The sequence below is a fragment of the Cornus florida genome, unplaced genomic scaffold (assembly GCF_030987335.1).
Source record: "Cornus florida cultivar Cherokee Brave unplaced genomic scaffold, ASM3098733v1 CherokeeBrave_3.0.0_Hap2_Chr11, whole genome shotgun sequence".
Lineage (NCBI taxonomy): Eukaryota > Viridiplantae > Streptophyta > Magnoliopsida > Cornales > Cornaceae > Cornus > Cornus florida.
This window is the reverse complement of record NW_026775581.1, coordinates 101,797,996-101,815,033: the sequence shown is the minus strand read 5'-3', so window position 1 is coordinate 101,815,033 and position 17,038 is coordinate 101,797,996. Positions and strand designations below refer to the sequence as shown.

At 35.8% G+C, this 17,038-nt stretch overlaps 1 protein-coding gene and 1 pseudogene across 1 annotated transcript; both read left to right on the top strand.

Annotated features, from left to right (window-relative positions):
* The first annotated feature begins 6 nt into the window (after positions 1 to 6).
* On the top strand, positions 7 to 104 carry LOC132287374 (small nucleolar RNA R71; annotated as a pseudogene).
* Positions 105 to 8,448: 8,344 nt separating this feature from the next.
* On the top strand, positions 8,449 to 9,003 carry LOC132281707 (uncharacterized). The gene has a single exon (XM_059783381.1). It carries the CDS (start codon positions 8,449 to 8,451, stop codon positions 9,001 to 9,003), a length of 555 nt encoding a protein of 184 aa, XP_059639364.1.
* Positions 9,004 to 17,038: the final 8,035 nt, after the last annotated feature.

The following is a 17,038-nucleotide window of genomic DNA, read 5'->3' as shown; positions in this document are numbered from 1 at the left end:
TTAGGTATGTCATAATGTGGGCATTTCCTAATCAAATCATTAAACCTTTCCCATGCCTCATGAAACATTTCCCCATCCCCCTGAGAAAATTCATGAATGGAAGTCCTCATGGCATTGGTCTTAGAAACCGGGTAGTATTTCTTCAAGAACTCTTGTTGCATTTCTGCCTAAGAAGTTATCAAAAAAGACCTAAGATTATTGAACTAATATTTTGCCTTGTCTTTTAGGGTGAAAGGAAAAATTTTAAGTCTTAAAACCTCTTCCGGCATGTCAGTGTATTTTACGATGGAACACACTTCAAGAAACTCATCCAAATGCTTGTAAGGTTCTTCACTTGGAAGTCCATGATAGTTAGGAAGCATTTGAATGGTTTGTGGTTTAATCTCATAGTGATTTGCTCTAAATGGGGGCAATTGAATGCAAGTGGGTGCATTGTATTCATTAGGCACATAATGGTCTCTTAAAGCAATGAGAGGATTCACAATTGGTGGTGCTAAACGAACACCTTGATTAGCTTGAACCATGGGAGGTTGTGGAGCAAAACTTGGCTGAGGCATTCCCAATAGAACTTGGCCTTGTTGTTGTGGGTGAATGAATGGTCTAGGCATGCCCAATGGTACTTGAATGTTTTCATGATACACATTAGGGTGGAGGATGCCTTGTTGGTCTATGTGACCAAGGTCCTCCACATGGTCATCATTTAGTTCCTCCATTGGTGAAATGGAGTGATGAGAACTACCTCTTCCCCTGGGATTACGAACAACCAATTCAAGATGCAAATTAGGAGGGACAAGAGTAGGATTTAATGACCTACGACCATGTATAAACTAGCTAAACAAATAACAAGCAAATAACAATCACTTCGCCCCCACAACAAATCAATCAACAAACATTCTCCACATACATTGATCCCATACTCCCATGCTTGAACAACATGCAAATAAAATTAAATTGCCTCCACGCGGGCTCACGATTTATCTAAGAATTAAAAAACTTGCCACCATGCGGGTCGACGATTTAACTAGAGATTGAGTTAGAAAGATCTCACAAAGGGTCCTTAAGCAACTTCAATTCATTTTCAATTTTCAAGCCTTGCTATGCTTTGCAATTATTTTTAGATTTTAGCCCTTTTTGCTTTTACTTAACTTCATTTGACTTCCTTGCTTTTAATTCTCCTTTCCTCAACTTCCTTTGCTCAATTCACCTAGCCAAATAAGAACAAACACAATAAATAACAAAAAATAAAGTAAAGAAAAGACACGATCAAAAGAGTACTAATTCCTAATTATTTCCAAAACACAGCGCTGCCAATTCAATCCCTTGCAACGGCGCCAAAAACTTGGTGTGGTCATCGATGTACAACCAAATTTGTGCAAAATAGTGTGGCCAAGTTTTAAATTTATAAATGCCACTACTACCTCTAACTAAAAATATAGCTAGGGTGAGTAGGGATCGTCCCAAGAGATTGTGGGTGCACTAGCAATGGAAACAATATATAGGTTAGTAGGTCGAGTGATCAAAAGTGGATTGTTTGGTTGGTTAGACTACAAACTAAACTAAAAAAGTTCAATGTAAAATAAGCAATTTAAATGAAATTTAGAGAAAACAAGAGAGTGAGGTCTTGGGGTCTAGAGGTCACCACTAAACATCACCACTCTAGAAATTCAATGTATAATTAATGAGGGGAAACATGTGTTGCAATTTGAGAGTGTGTGATTGATTGTTTCAACAAACATGGATGACCAATTAAACATATATTGTCTAAGTAACCTAGTAAATAGCATAATACATCAAACTAAGCCATTAATATTTCCTTTAAGCTCACAATCCAAACACATTACATGGTTAGAGAATAATACTGCTTGCATTTATAAGCATGGAACATCAAACAACAAGCATATATTGTCCTCCTATCTAACAACTAAGGTAACTATACTACAACTAAGCTAAGGGCATGAAAATTAAACTAAATAAACTAAGGGAGAGGCACAATCCATCAAGACATGAGTATGAACCATCAAATAAACCACAATAGTATTCTATTAAGCACTATGCATTGACAATCTATAGATCCATAGCATCAACACACATAAACATGCATCAATAATACAAAAACTAGAGATAAACACATGAACATCTATTCTAATATACATAGACATATAGATAGAGTGAAATGATCAATTGGAAGTATTAAACTACACAAATCATTGAATAAATAAGATTTATATATAAAATAAGTGTCAAGACAAGATTATAACACAAATCCCCTCAAAATACAAAGCATTAGAGTCTAGAAGGCATGCTTAGGGCTAACTCTAGCCCCAAGAAGATATTTAGCCACTCATTGAAGTAGCCATCCAACCCTCAAGGGCTATCTCCATGGTAGGAATGACCTATTTCTTGATGGAAACCCTAGAAGAATGGAAGAACTCCCAAGAATGTATCTCTAACCTCTCCACCTCTTTTTTTTTCCTCTCTAAGAATGTTTCTAAGTATATATGTAAAAAGTAGCTCAAATCTTTATATAGGTAGCTCAAGTGTCATACCCAATGGTCTGGACTCGTGCACAAGGGCTCCTCCAATGATTACACCATGAGACAACTTTTAATGAGATGAAACTTATTTTTTTTCGGACTTGAGGAGGTTCGATCGATCGAACTGCGGTGAGATCGATCGAACTTAGGTGAGATTCATCGAATGCTGCAAAGATCGATCATCCTTGGTGGCAGCTTTTTGAATAAAAACAAATCTCTGAGATATTTTGGGATATTTTGGGAAAGAGACAAAAGTGATAGGTGGGGTGGTAGGTGAGGATAAGATCAAGCAATTTCGATTGATCAAAGGAATGTTGGATTGATCAAAGATGATGGAATCTTTTGGATAAGAACAAGGGCTGGGATCCATCTTGAAATGTCTAGATCGATCTTGCTTTGATCGATCGAAGGAATGTTGAGATCGATTGAAATTGCTGTTTTCCACACTCTGCTTCCACTTTGCTCCTTTCTTCCATCCAGCTTGAGTTAGCTTCTTTATGCTCTTATTGGGCTGAATTAGCTTATTTTTGGGATAAGCACCTGAAAAGGGCAATAACATGAAATTAGTCTAAGACGGGAAAATAAGATAGAAAAAGGTCCTAGAATACCAAAGCTTAAGGGGTTTAAATGCGCACTTTTCAGCGTATATCACTACCTAGTGCGCACTATGTTGTAGGGAGAACTCTTATCTCCCGTATTAGAGCCGAGCCCTAGTCGTCATATTTTTCACGTCTTTACAAGCTTTCCTAAAATTAATAAGTTTATGACATATACTCAACAACAATGCATGAAACTACCTACCAAGCACAAGCAGGGTGAAACCACACAAACCATGTCCTAAGGTTTCATATCTACAATGGCACACATCATGTTGAATCTTTAATGTGTAATTCGTTACACATACAATTATATACATATTGTCAAGCCTTCAATGTGAGACTTGCTACATCAAATAATGATACTATAAACCAACTAAATCAAGCTACTATCACGTATGTCACAAGTACTAAATATTCTACAACTTAGTAACAAGCTTCTAAGATAAGCATAGTAATACACAAGATAAATCTCTAGGAATTAACAAGTTATTAAATCAAATAACATCTCTTTACAATATTTATAAGCTATATATACTTTGAATTTCTAAATATTAATTAAATCAAGTTACTATCATACTAGTTATAATTACTAAATATACTATAATCTAGTAATAAGCCTTCAAGGTAAACATTATTGATATTATTCAAGATTTCATTATCACAACAACAAAATATCTAAAATTTAGAAATCTAGTAAATGAAACAATTTACTTACAACATGATATACAAATATATATATATATATATATATATATATATATATATATACACTAAACATGCTTTTAAATCATTAAACCCTAAGTCAAATCAAAGGTTTTCCATCTATATGCAAGATTATGATTCAATAAGCATGTACACAATATATATTAAGCCCCAAAAATAATTGAAACATTTAGGAAATCAACATACAACAACCCCTACCTCACTGGAGAATTGAATCTCTAGAATCCAAAGCAAACAAGTGTAAAATGTAAAACTAAGCAAAGGTGTTCTAGAGAATGAATAGATGAAGGTTTAATCTTCAAGGTGGAAGACCAAAGCTTCAAAGGAAAGGACTAAAAAATGAGATGTGGAGGCTAAGGTTTCAAGGTTTAACTATGGTGGTGGCTAGGGTAAGAGAGAGAGAAGGAAGAGAAGTTAATGGAGAATAGTGTATTCCTCCACTAACTAAGCACTATGTGTGCTAGCATTACCTCTTACATACACAAAACTCATCTCACCCCTCCACTTGTCAACTAACAAGACCTTCCCACAAGATTACATCCTAAGCCTACACTTGTCACCATCTAAAGCCTCCTCCCAAGGCTTAATCCAAGCCTTACACTTGCCCTCATCCAAGGCCAACAAGTGTACCAATCCTAAGTCAACAAATGGGTGAGTCCTCACCCTTCACATGTCATCATTCAAGGCTTCCAAGTGTCACCAATGACAAGCCTACAAGTGGACCAATGAAACTGTGACACTTGTCACACTTTCTAAAAATTGTAAAAAGGTCCCTCCTCCAAAATATCTCACAAATAAATTATAAAAAGGTCCCTAAGGTAAAAAATAATTACAAAAGTTAATTACACAATTACCCCAAAAAGCAAAAATGTTTCCGAAGAAACCATGCATCCATACCCTTACATGAAATGCAAACAAGTAGAATGTTTTTCTACAAAAGTAAAATTACGCAGTTAATGGAAATTAAATGTAATGGATGCTTGCAAAGCTGGAATTAAATCCGAGTACAAACCATAAAGTTACACGAAAAGAAACGATAAAAAGAAAATGAACGGAAAAAGAAAAATACCGGAAAAAGAAAGAAGATGACGCGGTCCCCACGAGGACAATACCAATCTCCAAAAAAAAGAGTGTCGGGAACTATTCTTGAGCACTCAAGATAACCCGAAGGGACAAAACCCGAACACAGAAAAGACATTTCAACGGAAAAAAGAAAATCCATAAAAATGGGAAAAAGAACCGATAATTACAAGGAGAATGTGCAAAGCAGATAATATCTACATGAGTTACGACAGGTAGTGACAGATATGAATAATATCATAAATAAAAATATACAAAATAGACAATATTTATATGAGTTTATACGAATCATACGTATATAAAATGGATATATAATGTCAACATGAATTGAAATTGAAATATGTGGTTATGTCAAACATGTATAATGATAAGGCATGGAAGTCAAAGAAAATTTCAATGGCATGGAATATCAAAAAGTGTACTAGGATGACTTAGATGGCATAGAAGACTACTCTCCAATAAGAAAATTAAATGCCCTGCAGATTGAGAAAATAAGCATACTTTATTTCAAAGAAAATTAAATTAAAATTATAGCTCACTTCTGATGCATTGGTCAAAGTTGTCACGTTTTTTTTTTTTTTTTTTAATCTGATCGTTAGTACTTTGAACTTGTAGTTGTAAGATAAATTTTGAATATATGCAATTAATTATACACATTATTCAAATTTGGGTATTTTTATGCTGGGTGAGAATCCGGCTCAGGATTGCCATTATTGTTGTAAGATAAATTTTGAATATATGCAATTAATTATAAACATTATTTAAACTTGGGTATTTTTATGCTGGGTGAGAATCCAGCTCAGGACTGCCATTATTGAACCCCTGAGACCCCTTAACATTGAACCAATCGCGCAGGTTAAAGCTGTTAATTTCAATAACTTGAAACATCATCATTGAACCTCATACTGTAGGTTTTTTCAACTTTATAAAATGCATACATCAACATTTTTCTTTTGCTAGGAAATGGAACTCAAATCAAGTGCAAACTGTTGATGAAAAGTCAGGCTTTTTTGCATGCTTACGTCTTTACATACTAGTCTTTATGAATAGTTCAATTCATTTGCGTCTTTACTTACCATATTTTCTTAGATATATACAAACTTGCTTCGAGTCTAGATGAATTCAGAATGGAGGAATCAAAAGTTATTATTGTTGTTATTATGTATGTATGTATGTATGTGAGGATACCAAAAATGACCTAGGCCGAGCATAACCCAGATTACTAAAAGTTGGATCCGGGAAGAACACTTGACCCAGTCGGATAACTACAAATCAAGCCCAGTATCTACTAAAAGCAATCCTTAAGCCCAATCTCAGAGCAAAGAAAATGGGCCCATATCCAAGACGAGCCCAAAGGATCGGCCCAACATGAAGAACTAAGTAGGAAGCTTCTAGAACAATTGTAAAGGTCTATAAATAGAGTGAAAATAGAGGGTAAGGGGTTAAGATATTTTGAAGTGTAAAAACTAATCTTTCTAAATTAAGAGAGTTTGTTTCTTGCATCTTCAATGGCGTCGTCGGTGGGAATCGAGGGAAGGATCCAGTTGATCATCGAGTTTGCTGCAAGCAAATTGATCGTTTTCTCAGAAGATCAAGATTGATTTACAGAATAGAAGCTTGATTTTTGGAAATTGGATTCTAATCTAGAAGATCGTGATCTGTTTTGCGGAGGGTTAATCCTGATTGTTGAAGGCTAGATCCGACGAGTTCGCGACAGGAAATATTCATATCCAGTCGGCAGAAATCGGAATTCGGTCAAGCCAAGGCCAGATTTAGTACATTCACGTCAGTAAAGTTTAGATCCGATCAAGAATTCTTGGTTCATGACTCTGCTCCGATCAGGAATGATGTTAGGGGATGAAAGTTCTTATCCACAGGAAAATGAACAACACGCTAAGCTTGACGAATTAATGAACATGATTAAAACTCTAAGAAGAGAGAATACGGAATTAAGAACAGGAATAGAGCGTTGAGAGGTTCCGGTTATTCCACGGCCGCCTTTGGTAGGAGAGAAAATTCAACAACCAAATGTTGCTCACCAGGGAGAACAAGAAGGAAACGTTCACCTGGATCTTCATTGCAAAGAGATCAGGCCAGAAGATTTTTCACCAAATGTCCATCATATGGATGATCTAGAAGGATCTATCCATTTGGATCCACATCGCGAACGGATCAGGTGAGAAAAAGTCATGGAGATTGATCCATACCGTTAATGGATCAGGTGAGAAGAAGCCATGGAGATCTCCGCACCATGAAAGGATTAGGCGAGAAGAAGCTATGGAGTTTAGTCGCAATAAGGCTGCGTCATCGTGGCAGAGGGAGTTAACGGAGGAAAAGTTGTTCAATCCGCTCTACCAATCGTCAATGGCCACGTATGACTACAGAAGTTCAGGCAAGAGATCTGTTGAGCAGAAGATAGTACCAAAGGAGAGTGAAACCCTGCGTTCAGTAGCTCTGACTATCAATTCGCCGTTTACAGATTGAATCTTGAGTGCTCCAAATCCAAAAAAGTTCTCCATGCCAATTTTTACTTTGTTCGATGAAACGAGCGATCCGATCGAGCATGTTTATTATATTCAACTGAAAATGCCTCTGAACACAGAAAATAATCCTTTAATATGCAAGGTTTTTCCTACAAACCTGACCATACTGGCCCTTAATTGGTTCAAGAACTTAGCAAGAGGCTCGGTGGAAAGCTTCCGGAACTTATGCGACAGATTCATAAGTCAGTACTATGAAAACAGGCATCCAACAAAGGATATCTCAAGTTTATTTACAATGAAACAACTGGAAGGTGAATGTCTCCAAGCTTTCCTCACTAGGTTTAACCTAGTAAAGAGCATGGTAATAGAGTGCCATCCGTCTACAGCGGTTTAAGCGTTCAAACTGGCTACGACTCGAGGAACACTGTTCTACATGAATCTAGTGGTGAATATGCCGAGGACCATGGATGAGTTGAACGAGAGAGTTAATAGTTTTATGCACTTGGAAGAAAAGGAAGCTGCTAACGCAAGGAAGACGTCCATGGTCATGACAAAGGAGAAGACCAAAACAAAGATCAGACAAAAGCAAGTTGTACCACAGCGTCCGACCTCCTAGAAAGTAGAAAAGAGGCCTAGAGAAGAGGAATCGGTCACTCCACTCAAAGTCACCTTGGTGAAGTTATTTCAAGAAAATAAAGATAAATTTTGCCCTCCCTTGTAATCAAACAACCGCTCGAACAAAGTGATCAATCTAAATATTGTGTTTTTCATTGTGATTTTGGCCATTTGACTAATGGATGTAGGAATTTAAGAAGAAAAGTGGAGATACTGATAGCAAAAGGAGAATTTACTGGTTACATTCAAGGACCAGCAGTGGAGCAGAACTGACCAGCTGAGCAAGTGAAAAGAAATCAGTAGCCAAACTACCATGAAGCTCAGCCTGTTCGGATAATAAATGCAATTCATGGCCGTCCTGAGCCGACCGAAGAGTCAGAAGAATTGTTTTGAATGCATCTCCGTCAAGCACAAATGAAGAAAATGATAGGCAGTGTAAACGCTCTGCACCAGCAAAACAGTTCAGTTCAGATAAAGTTTGACAGAATGGATTTGTTGCGAGTCCAAATCCCTCATAAAGATCCACTAGTCATTAGCTTGTTGGTAGCAGAATGCTTGGTACGAAGAATGTTGATTGATCCGAGGAGCAACGCGAATGTCATGATAAGAGTAACATTTGACTGGCTCGAGATTAAACCAAAAAAGCTCAAACCTACAGGAAATCCATTGTTGGGATTCAATGGGAAGTGCGTGGAGCCTATTGGTATAGTCGAGTTACTAGTACGTGCGGCCGAGAGAGAATTGATGGAAAGCTTTGTAGTTGTTGAGATTCACCCATCTTACAATCTTTTGATGGGAAGATGGTGGATTCACAGAGTCCAAGGTGTTCCTTTGACTTTGCACTGGGTAATGAGATGCTTAAGTCTAAATGGGAACAAGGTTATTGATATTCATAGGGACCAAGTAGCAGCCAAAGAGTGCTACTCTGTAACTCTGAAAGCTAGCGGGAAGGGAAAAGCTCCCGTCTGAACAGAAAGTTCGGGATAGCAATTACAGGGCCTCCACCCAAAGAGATTGGGGAGGAGGAAGATCCTTCGGTCCTTACTGAAGAACCCTCATGGATGTACAAATTAATCTTCTGAGGCCGGACAGAGCCACAAGAGTATCAGGGCTTGAAGAGGGGGAGAAACGGCAGCTAGTTGATTTCTTGTCTCAGAACGCAGACGTGTTTGCATGGAGCCATTCAGATATGCCAGGAATTGATCTGTAACAACCTCGAATTTTCTAAATAAAATTCCTCAATTTATTCAAATCAAAATGCTTCATTATACACCCAAGATCTCAAAAGATATTGATACAACAATAAATTTTCTCAAATAAATAATACAACATCTCTGATTAAATAAAATAATTCCTCAACACCGACTTTTCCATCTAAGCACGCAACTAGCAATCCTCGGTACCTGAAATTGGAAGGGGGTGAGACGGGGGAAGTCCCAGTAGGAAAAACCATAACAAGGATTTCAAAGAGTTTTATGAAAAATTAGCTTCACAAAAATATACATATACTTTTAAACAAAATACATATATGCAATTCTAAAAAAATAACAGTCAATAAAATATTTGAAACAAAATCATCCAAGCCATTCAAGGTATAAAGAACCCTATACTGCAAAATAAATAATCAACATTGATTATCCAAGTCTGTCCATCTCCATGCTCTCGGCTCTGTGCATTTCTCTATGCTCATAAAATCTAGGCATTCTCTCTATATCTCTAAGTTTTTTTCTTTGTGTGTACAACTCTAATCTCTTTACTGAATACTCAGTAGTGCACAAACACACCAAATATATAGGCAATCCACCCACATATAACAAAATAAAGATTTGTAAATCCAACAAATCAAGACCCAACATCATTAATAATTAATCTCAACAATTAAAAATGATAAAAATAAATATAAATTAAAAACTTAAAAATCCGGGTTGTCACATTCTCCACCACTTAAAAAGAATTTCGTCCCAAAATTCAGATCCCATAGTCTTCGTATACCCAAAAACAACAAAAGTGGCAAAACAAAATCCAAAATCCTTACCCAAGGCGATGTGAGATACCGTGACATGAAAAACGTTGTGGTAGCTGACAATGCTAGTAACCCGCCCACACGCTCCGTAATCGTTGTGGTAGAAAGTTGTGATACCCCTCAACTCCGAGACATGGGTTGATTAGGCCCAAGCCCAAACCCGAGGGAATATCAAACAATTAAAGTATTTAAATGAACACAGAATACAAAATGAAATAAGAATAATGAATAACGCTGAAGGAATACTAAATAATAAATCCTTATTAATTAATCCAATAATAAACCTCCAATAACAAAATCCTCTGATACCAGTAATTAATTAAAATTACAACTTGGAAATCCATCATGTGGACCCCTAATCCAAAATCCAACTGAAATAAAATAATATCTGACTAAAACAATAATAAGAAAATTATACTTTAAGATGGAGGAGCTAATAGATCGTCTCTACTAAGTATGAACAATCCTTAAGTTTGGAACTGACGAACACTTGAAAAATAATAGTGGGTCAGGCTCACAAACAAGTTCTAATCTACTACATCCCAAACAGAGACTCAAAACTCATATACATCCTAATCAATTCAACAATAGTTACATAGTTCGTATATATATAAATACACACTAAAGGAACCTCACTAGAATATAGGGTCGTCTCAACCTGAATAGTAGGCAACATGCAAAACGCACATATGGTGAGCATGAGTACCCAGACCTACCAGGATACACAACTACACAATATCTAACTAAACATCTCTAGCAATATACGCACCCTAACCATGATTCTGAGATTCAAGCTCATATCATGGCATATAACTCTCTCTATATATATATATATAATCCGTCTTATCCAAACATAAAATAAAATCTGGTATGTCATCTAACTGATTCAGTTGACTTGACATGAAAATATATAGGAATTAACATTTTAGTTAATCCATTTCGTTATATATGAATAGGTAGGACTTAACTTTTTTAGTTAATCCGTCCATAATATGCCACCATCCCATGCAGATGCATATAATGCATACAATCCATAAATGACGCTACAATTATGATATCACATCAAATAAATCCATACATAGCATGATATAAATCATACAGATATTCCTTTGCATTTAATTGAACAACAAATAACAATTCTAAGTAACATGCATTTAATTTATCTCATAAAAATCAAAATGCATCTCAAATAATTGTACTCCTTCATAATCTGATCAAATTTATTTAAAACAAAATAATTGATTAAAATAATTTAATCCAACCATATTTAATTAATTTAAACTTTAAAATTAATTAAATTTTATACTTAACATATGTACTTAAGTCATATTTTTAAAATCCTCCATAATCTAATTTAACAATTTAAAAATCATTAAAACAAATTAAACAATATATATACACACACAATATACAAAACCCATTACATAAATTATATATACTATAATTTCAGAGTTTATCATACAAATAGGCTCAATTAATTAAATTAAATATCCTGGAATTAATCTAAGTCTATACAGAATATGAATCAAAAGGGAAGAGAAGAAAAGAACTTGCCTTAAGGATTTTAATAAAAACCTTAGCCTCCTTCTTCTGCTTTTCCTTCTTTTTCTTCATTCTTTCTCTCTCTAAACTCTCTTCCTTTTTCCTCCAAAATATACTACGTGATTTAATCTCTAGCCCCCTTTTACTAACTTATACTTATAGGCTAAATAAAATAACCTAGTCCTTTTCCCAATTCAAGTCAACTTAATAAAAGAAAATAATAAAATTAAAATATTAAAAAGGTAACTAAAAATATATTACATATATAATCTATGTATATCCTTATTACACAAATATGTAATATATATATATCATATTGTTAATACAAAGTTATTTAATTAACAAACTCAATTAAACACACAATCAAATAGTCAAATAATCAAGTAAATAAATAAAATGCAATTAAAACATTAAAAATAATACCTAGACTATCCTTTTAAAATTAGGGGTATTACAAAAGTCAATGCCTTCACCTACCCACAAAAATAAAACAAATAGTGAACCCGGGAAATATGTCCAATCACAAAAATTAATTATCCAAGTAGCTGCCAGTGAACGGCATCCGAGCACACACACTCAGCTACGAGTAGTAGCTTACTAGAACTAAACACTCGCCCACTCACACCCATCAAATGCATCATCACTACATTCATACTTCCGACTGGGTACATGCTCTGATACCACCTGTGACGGCCTTGGTTTTTCAAGCTGGTGCGTCTTGTGATGAATCATATTTGACCCAATAACGAATCCGAAATGCGGAAGCGAAAACATAAACAAGGTCTCTAAGAATATATAACATCCCTAGGATTCCAAGGTGACTTTCCAAGAGGCCACGGAACTCAATTAGAACCAAGCGGAAGAAAATGATCAGAAAAGACCAAATAAGCCCTCAAGGGCAAAATGATCTTTTTACATGGAAACAACGTCTCTAGAAATGTATATCATCCCTAAGACACAAGCGTGACTTTCCATGAAGTCACGGAAACAAAAGGAAAACAAGCGGAAGTAACTTAAAAAGAAAAACAGAAAAGTTTAGCCCCAAGGGCAAAATAGTAATTTTTAGAAAGATTTGGGTGCCACCGAACACACGGTTGAAAAGACAACGAAAAATTAATCAAGTTAGACTCAAGAATCACTTGATTCAGAGTCCAGAGGGAAGAGAAAAGTCAAAACAAAATACGACCTATCCGAACCTCAAAATGCAAAGAAAATGCTTTAAATGGAAAATTTGAGACCAACACGAATCCATTTCATACAAATGTGATATTTTGTGCAAGGTAAGCATTCATGCAAATGTAATATACATATTTACACGCGTTCTAATGGCCTACGGCCTCAATAGTCGCTAAATACAAAATATCACCTATTAAACCTCAAATTTTGCCTAAAATGGCTTTTAAAAGAGAACCTTGAAACTAAAAATTGTTGATGAGCACTGAAAAGTGCACATTTAAACCCGTTAAGCTTAGGTATTCTAGGACCTCTATCTATTTCATTTTTTCGCTTTAGATTGATTTCATGTTATTTCCGTTTTCAGGCACTTATCCCCAAAATAAGGTAATTCAGCCAAATAAGAGCATAATTGAAGCAATCTTGAGATGAATGAAAGAAAGGAGCAAAGTGGAAGCAAAATGAAGCAAATGGTGGAAGTTCAGCAAAGTTCGATCGATCACAGAATTTCTTCGATCGATCTGACATAGATCGATCTCTGTACTCCAAAGTGTATCTAAGCTCTTTTGTCCTTATCCAAAGATCCCACAATGTTCTATCAATCCAACATTTATCAGATTAATCGAAAAGATTCCATCTTATCCTATTGTACCACCCCACCTACCACTTTTGTCTCTTTCCCAAAATATCTCAAAAATATCTCAGATTTGTCTTTATCTAAAAAGGCACCGCCATGGGAGGATTGATCCAGCCAAAGTTTGATAGATCTCAGCCAAGTTCGATTAATCTCAGCATAGGTTTGATCGATCAAACCCTCTCAAGTGCGAATTAAATCAATTTTCAGCTCATTAAAAGTTGTCTCATGGTGCAATCATTAGAGGAGCCCTTGTGTACGAGCTTAGACCATTGGGTGTGACATTTGAGCTACCTATATAAGGATTATGAACCACTTTTACATATAAATTTTTTAGATACAACATTTGATATCATATTCTTAGAGAGGAATAAAAGAAAAGAGGAGGCTAAAGACACATTCTTGGGAAGTCTTCCATCTACCTCAATAAAAAGAGCATTTCTACCATGGAGATAACTCTTGAGGGTTGGAGGACATTATCCATGAGTGGCTAGACATCCTCTTGGGGCTAGAGTTAGCACGAAACATGCCTTCTTTACCTTGATTTATGTATTTTTGAGGGGATTTATGTTGTAATACATGTTTTGACATTTTTATGTACATAGATCTTGTTTATTCAATGATTTGTGTGGTTTAATTCTTCCAATTGATCATTTCATTCTATCCATATATCTATGTATGCTAGAATAGATGTTCATGTATTTATCTCTAGCTCTTGTGTTGTTGATGCATGTCTATGTGTGTTGATGCTATAAATCTAGAGATTGTCAAGACATAATGCTTAATAGAATATTGTTGTGGTTTATTTGATGGTTCATACTCATTTCTTGATGGATTGTGCCTTTCCCTTAGTTTAATTAGTTTAATTTTCATGTCATTAGCTTAGATGTAGTGTAGTTACCTTAGTTATTAAATGGGAGGACAATCCATGCTTGTTGTTTGATGTTCCATACTTATGAATACAAGTAGTATATTTCTCTAATCATGTGATGTGTTTGGATTGTGAGCTTAAAGGAAGGATTAATAACTTAATTTGATATATTGTGCTATTCATTGTGTTGTTTAGACAATATATACTTAATTGGTTATCCATACTTGTTGAAACAACCACACACACTCACTATTGTTGCAACATATGTTTTCCCCCTCATTAATTATGAATTAAGTGTATAGAAAGTTAATGCTTAGTGGTGACATTTAAGTCCCAAGATCTCTCTCTCTTGTTTTCTCTATCCTTTAAGTACTTGTTTTATATTGAGCTTGTTTAGTCTTAATTGTAGTTTAATCAACTAAACCAACCACATTTTGATCACTCGACCTACTAACCCTAATCTTGTTTCCATAGTAACACGACCCACCAATCCCTTGGGACGATCCCTACTCACCCTAGCTATATTTTTAGTTAGAAGTAGTAGTGGCTTTTATAAATTTAATACTTGGCCACATTGCAAACCAAACTCTTAGTTCATTTCTTTGCAAACTTTTGGTGCAACGCGATGGCAACTATAACGACCCTGGTTTTTAGGCCAACATGTCCTGTGATGAACTGAAGATTCACCCGATAACGGATTCAGATGCAGAAGCAAGAAACAAGACTCTAAGAAGTCAAAGTGACCTTACATGAGGTCGTGCAACTCAATGAGAACTGACGCGGAAGCAAAAGATCAGAAAAATAACAATTAAACCCCCAGGGGTAAAATGGTCATTTCCAAAACTATGGATTCGGGTGCCACCGAGCTCACCGCTGGAAAGAAAATGAAAAACTAATGAAGGTGGACTTAAGAATCACATGATTCGGGGGCCGGTTGGAGAAGATATGAAACTCTATAGTTTCATAAAATCAAACTTTTGGGTTTTTGAAATCAATGCGGTAAGGGTACTTTACATGGGTTGAAATGGTCCTTTCAGACCAAACAAAATGCAACCGAGCATACCATTAGATAGACCAGGAAAAATTAATGAATCTAAACTCAAGAATCACTTGATTTGAAGTCCGGACGAAAAAGATATGAAACGTCAAAGTTTCAAAAAAACCAACTTTTGGGTTTAAAAACAGTGTGGCATGGGTATTTGACAAGGGGTAAAATGGTCTTTCAAGATAGAATTGGATGCAACCGTGCATATCGTTGGATAGACAAGCAAAAGTTAATAAACTTAGACTCAAAAATCACTTCATTTGGAGTCCGGATGATGAAGATATGAAGCCTCAAAGTTTCAAAAAAATAGACTCACTTTCCGGGTCAAAAATCTGGGCATGAATAGTGTTGTAAAAGCAAGCCACATTTGATTTTTTTTTTCCAGAACTGAGGCTATGAACGGACCCTTAAACGAGTTTTTCTGGAAAAACACGAAGAAAAAATCCCTATTAAAATCACGTTTTTTACCCAATATTGCGAAAGAAACCAAAAAAAATCACGATGTAAAGTCCCTAAAATGCCCCTTGAACAGCATAGGTCAAGATGGACCCAAAAAGCTGCTACATGAGTTTTTTTCACAATCTGCCCACAACAGAGAGCAAAAACGGGTTAGAAGATGAATTTTTCTGAAAAATCATAAAGAAGAAACCCCTATCAAAATTGAGATTTCTACGTGACTCTCGAGAGAATTAAAAAAAAATGTAATGTAGAATGCCCGAAATGCCCCTCCATGAAATTTGGTCATGGAGGTACAAAAAGCTGCTAAAAAAAAAAAACAGAAAGCTGAACTTTGCGATCGATTTCCGGCACCAAGACGACATTTTCTGGAAAAACACAAAAAAGAAACCCCCCCCCCCCCCTAAAATCATTTTTTCTAAGCGGCCATGTCAAAAGAAGAAAATAAAATTAATGTGAAAGGTCCATAATGCCCTTATGTTAGATTATGCAAAAAAAAATGTGAATTTCACAAGAGGCTCAAATCACCAAGGACGAGGTTTTACCCAGAAACAACCATGCATGCAAACGTAAATTACCTATTAGGTCATGCTACAACGGTCCACGACTTAAAAATACCACTGATACAAAATCTGACCCCCCCAACGGGCAAAAAGGCAAAAATGGAACTTGGAATGAAAACACGAAATCCAAAAATATAAAACGGGGTCAAATGACCGTTTGGCCCTTGGCCATACTTCAAACATAATTTATGAGACCCTATGAAAGAATGAAAACGGAATTCCCACACCCGATGCAACCATGGTGAGACAATGACTTGGCGTTTTTCAATATTTTCCTAATATTTCAAGAAGTTAGAAAGTTCAAAAAATTCAATATACAAGTGAATGGCCTCCGGCCTCATCTCATACATGTTAAATACATTGAAAGGAGTGCACTTAAGTACATATTACATACATGGAATCAAAGAATACAAGTTTTACATATAAGTCTACAAAATGACATTTCATGCTAACATTTGCATGAAATGAAAACTTAAAGCTACACGACATCCAAGGAATGCTAAGCATCACGAACCAAGTCTTCTTACCTGAAATATGCCCCAGTAACGTAGGGGTGAGAAACATAAAGCTACTCGTAGGAGATGAGCATGCATCAACCTAGCATTTTACAATTTTATCACCTTAAGGTGAAACATGTCAAAGGGGCTCATGCCACCTAACTTCTATGTCAAAGTAAGACTCAGGGCGCATCCTAAGC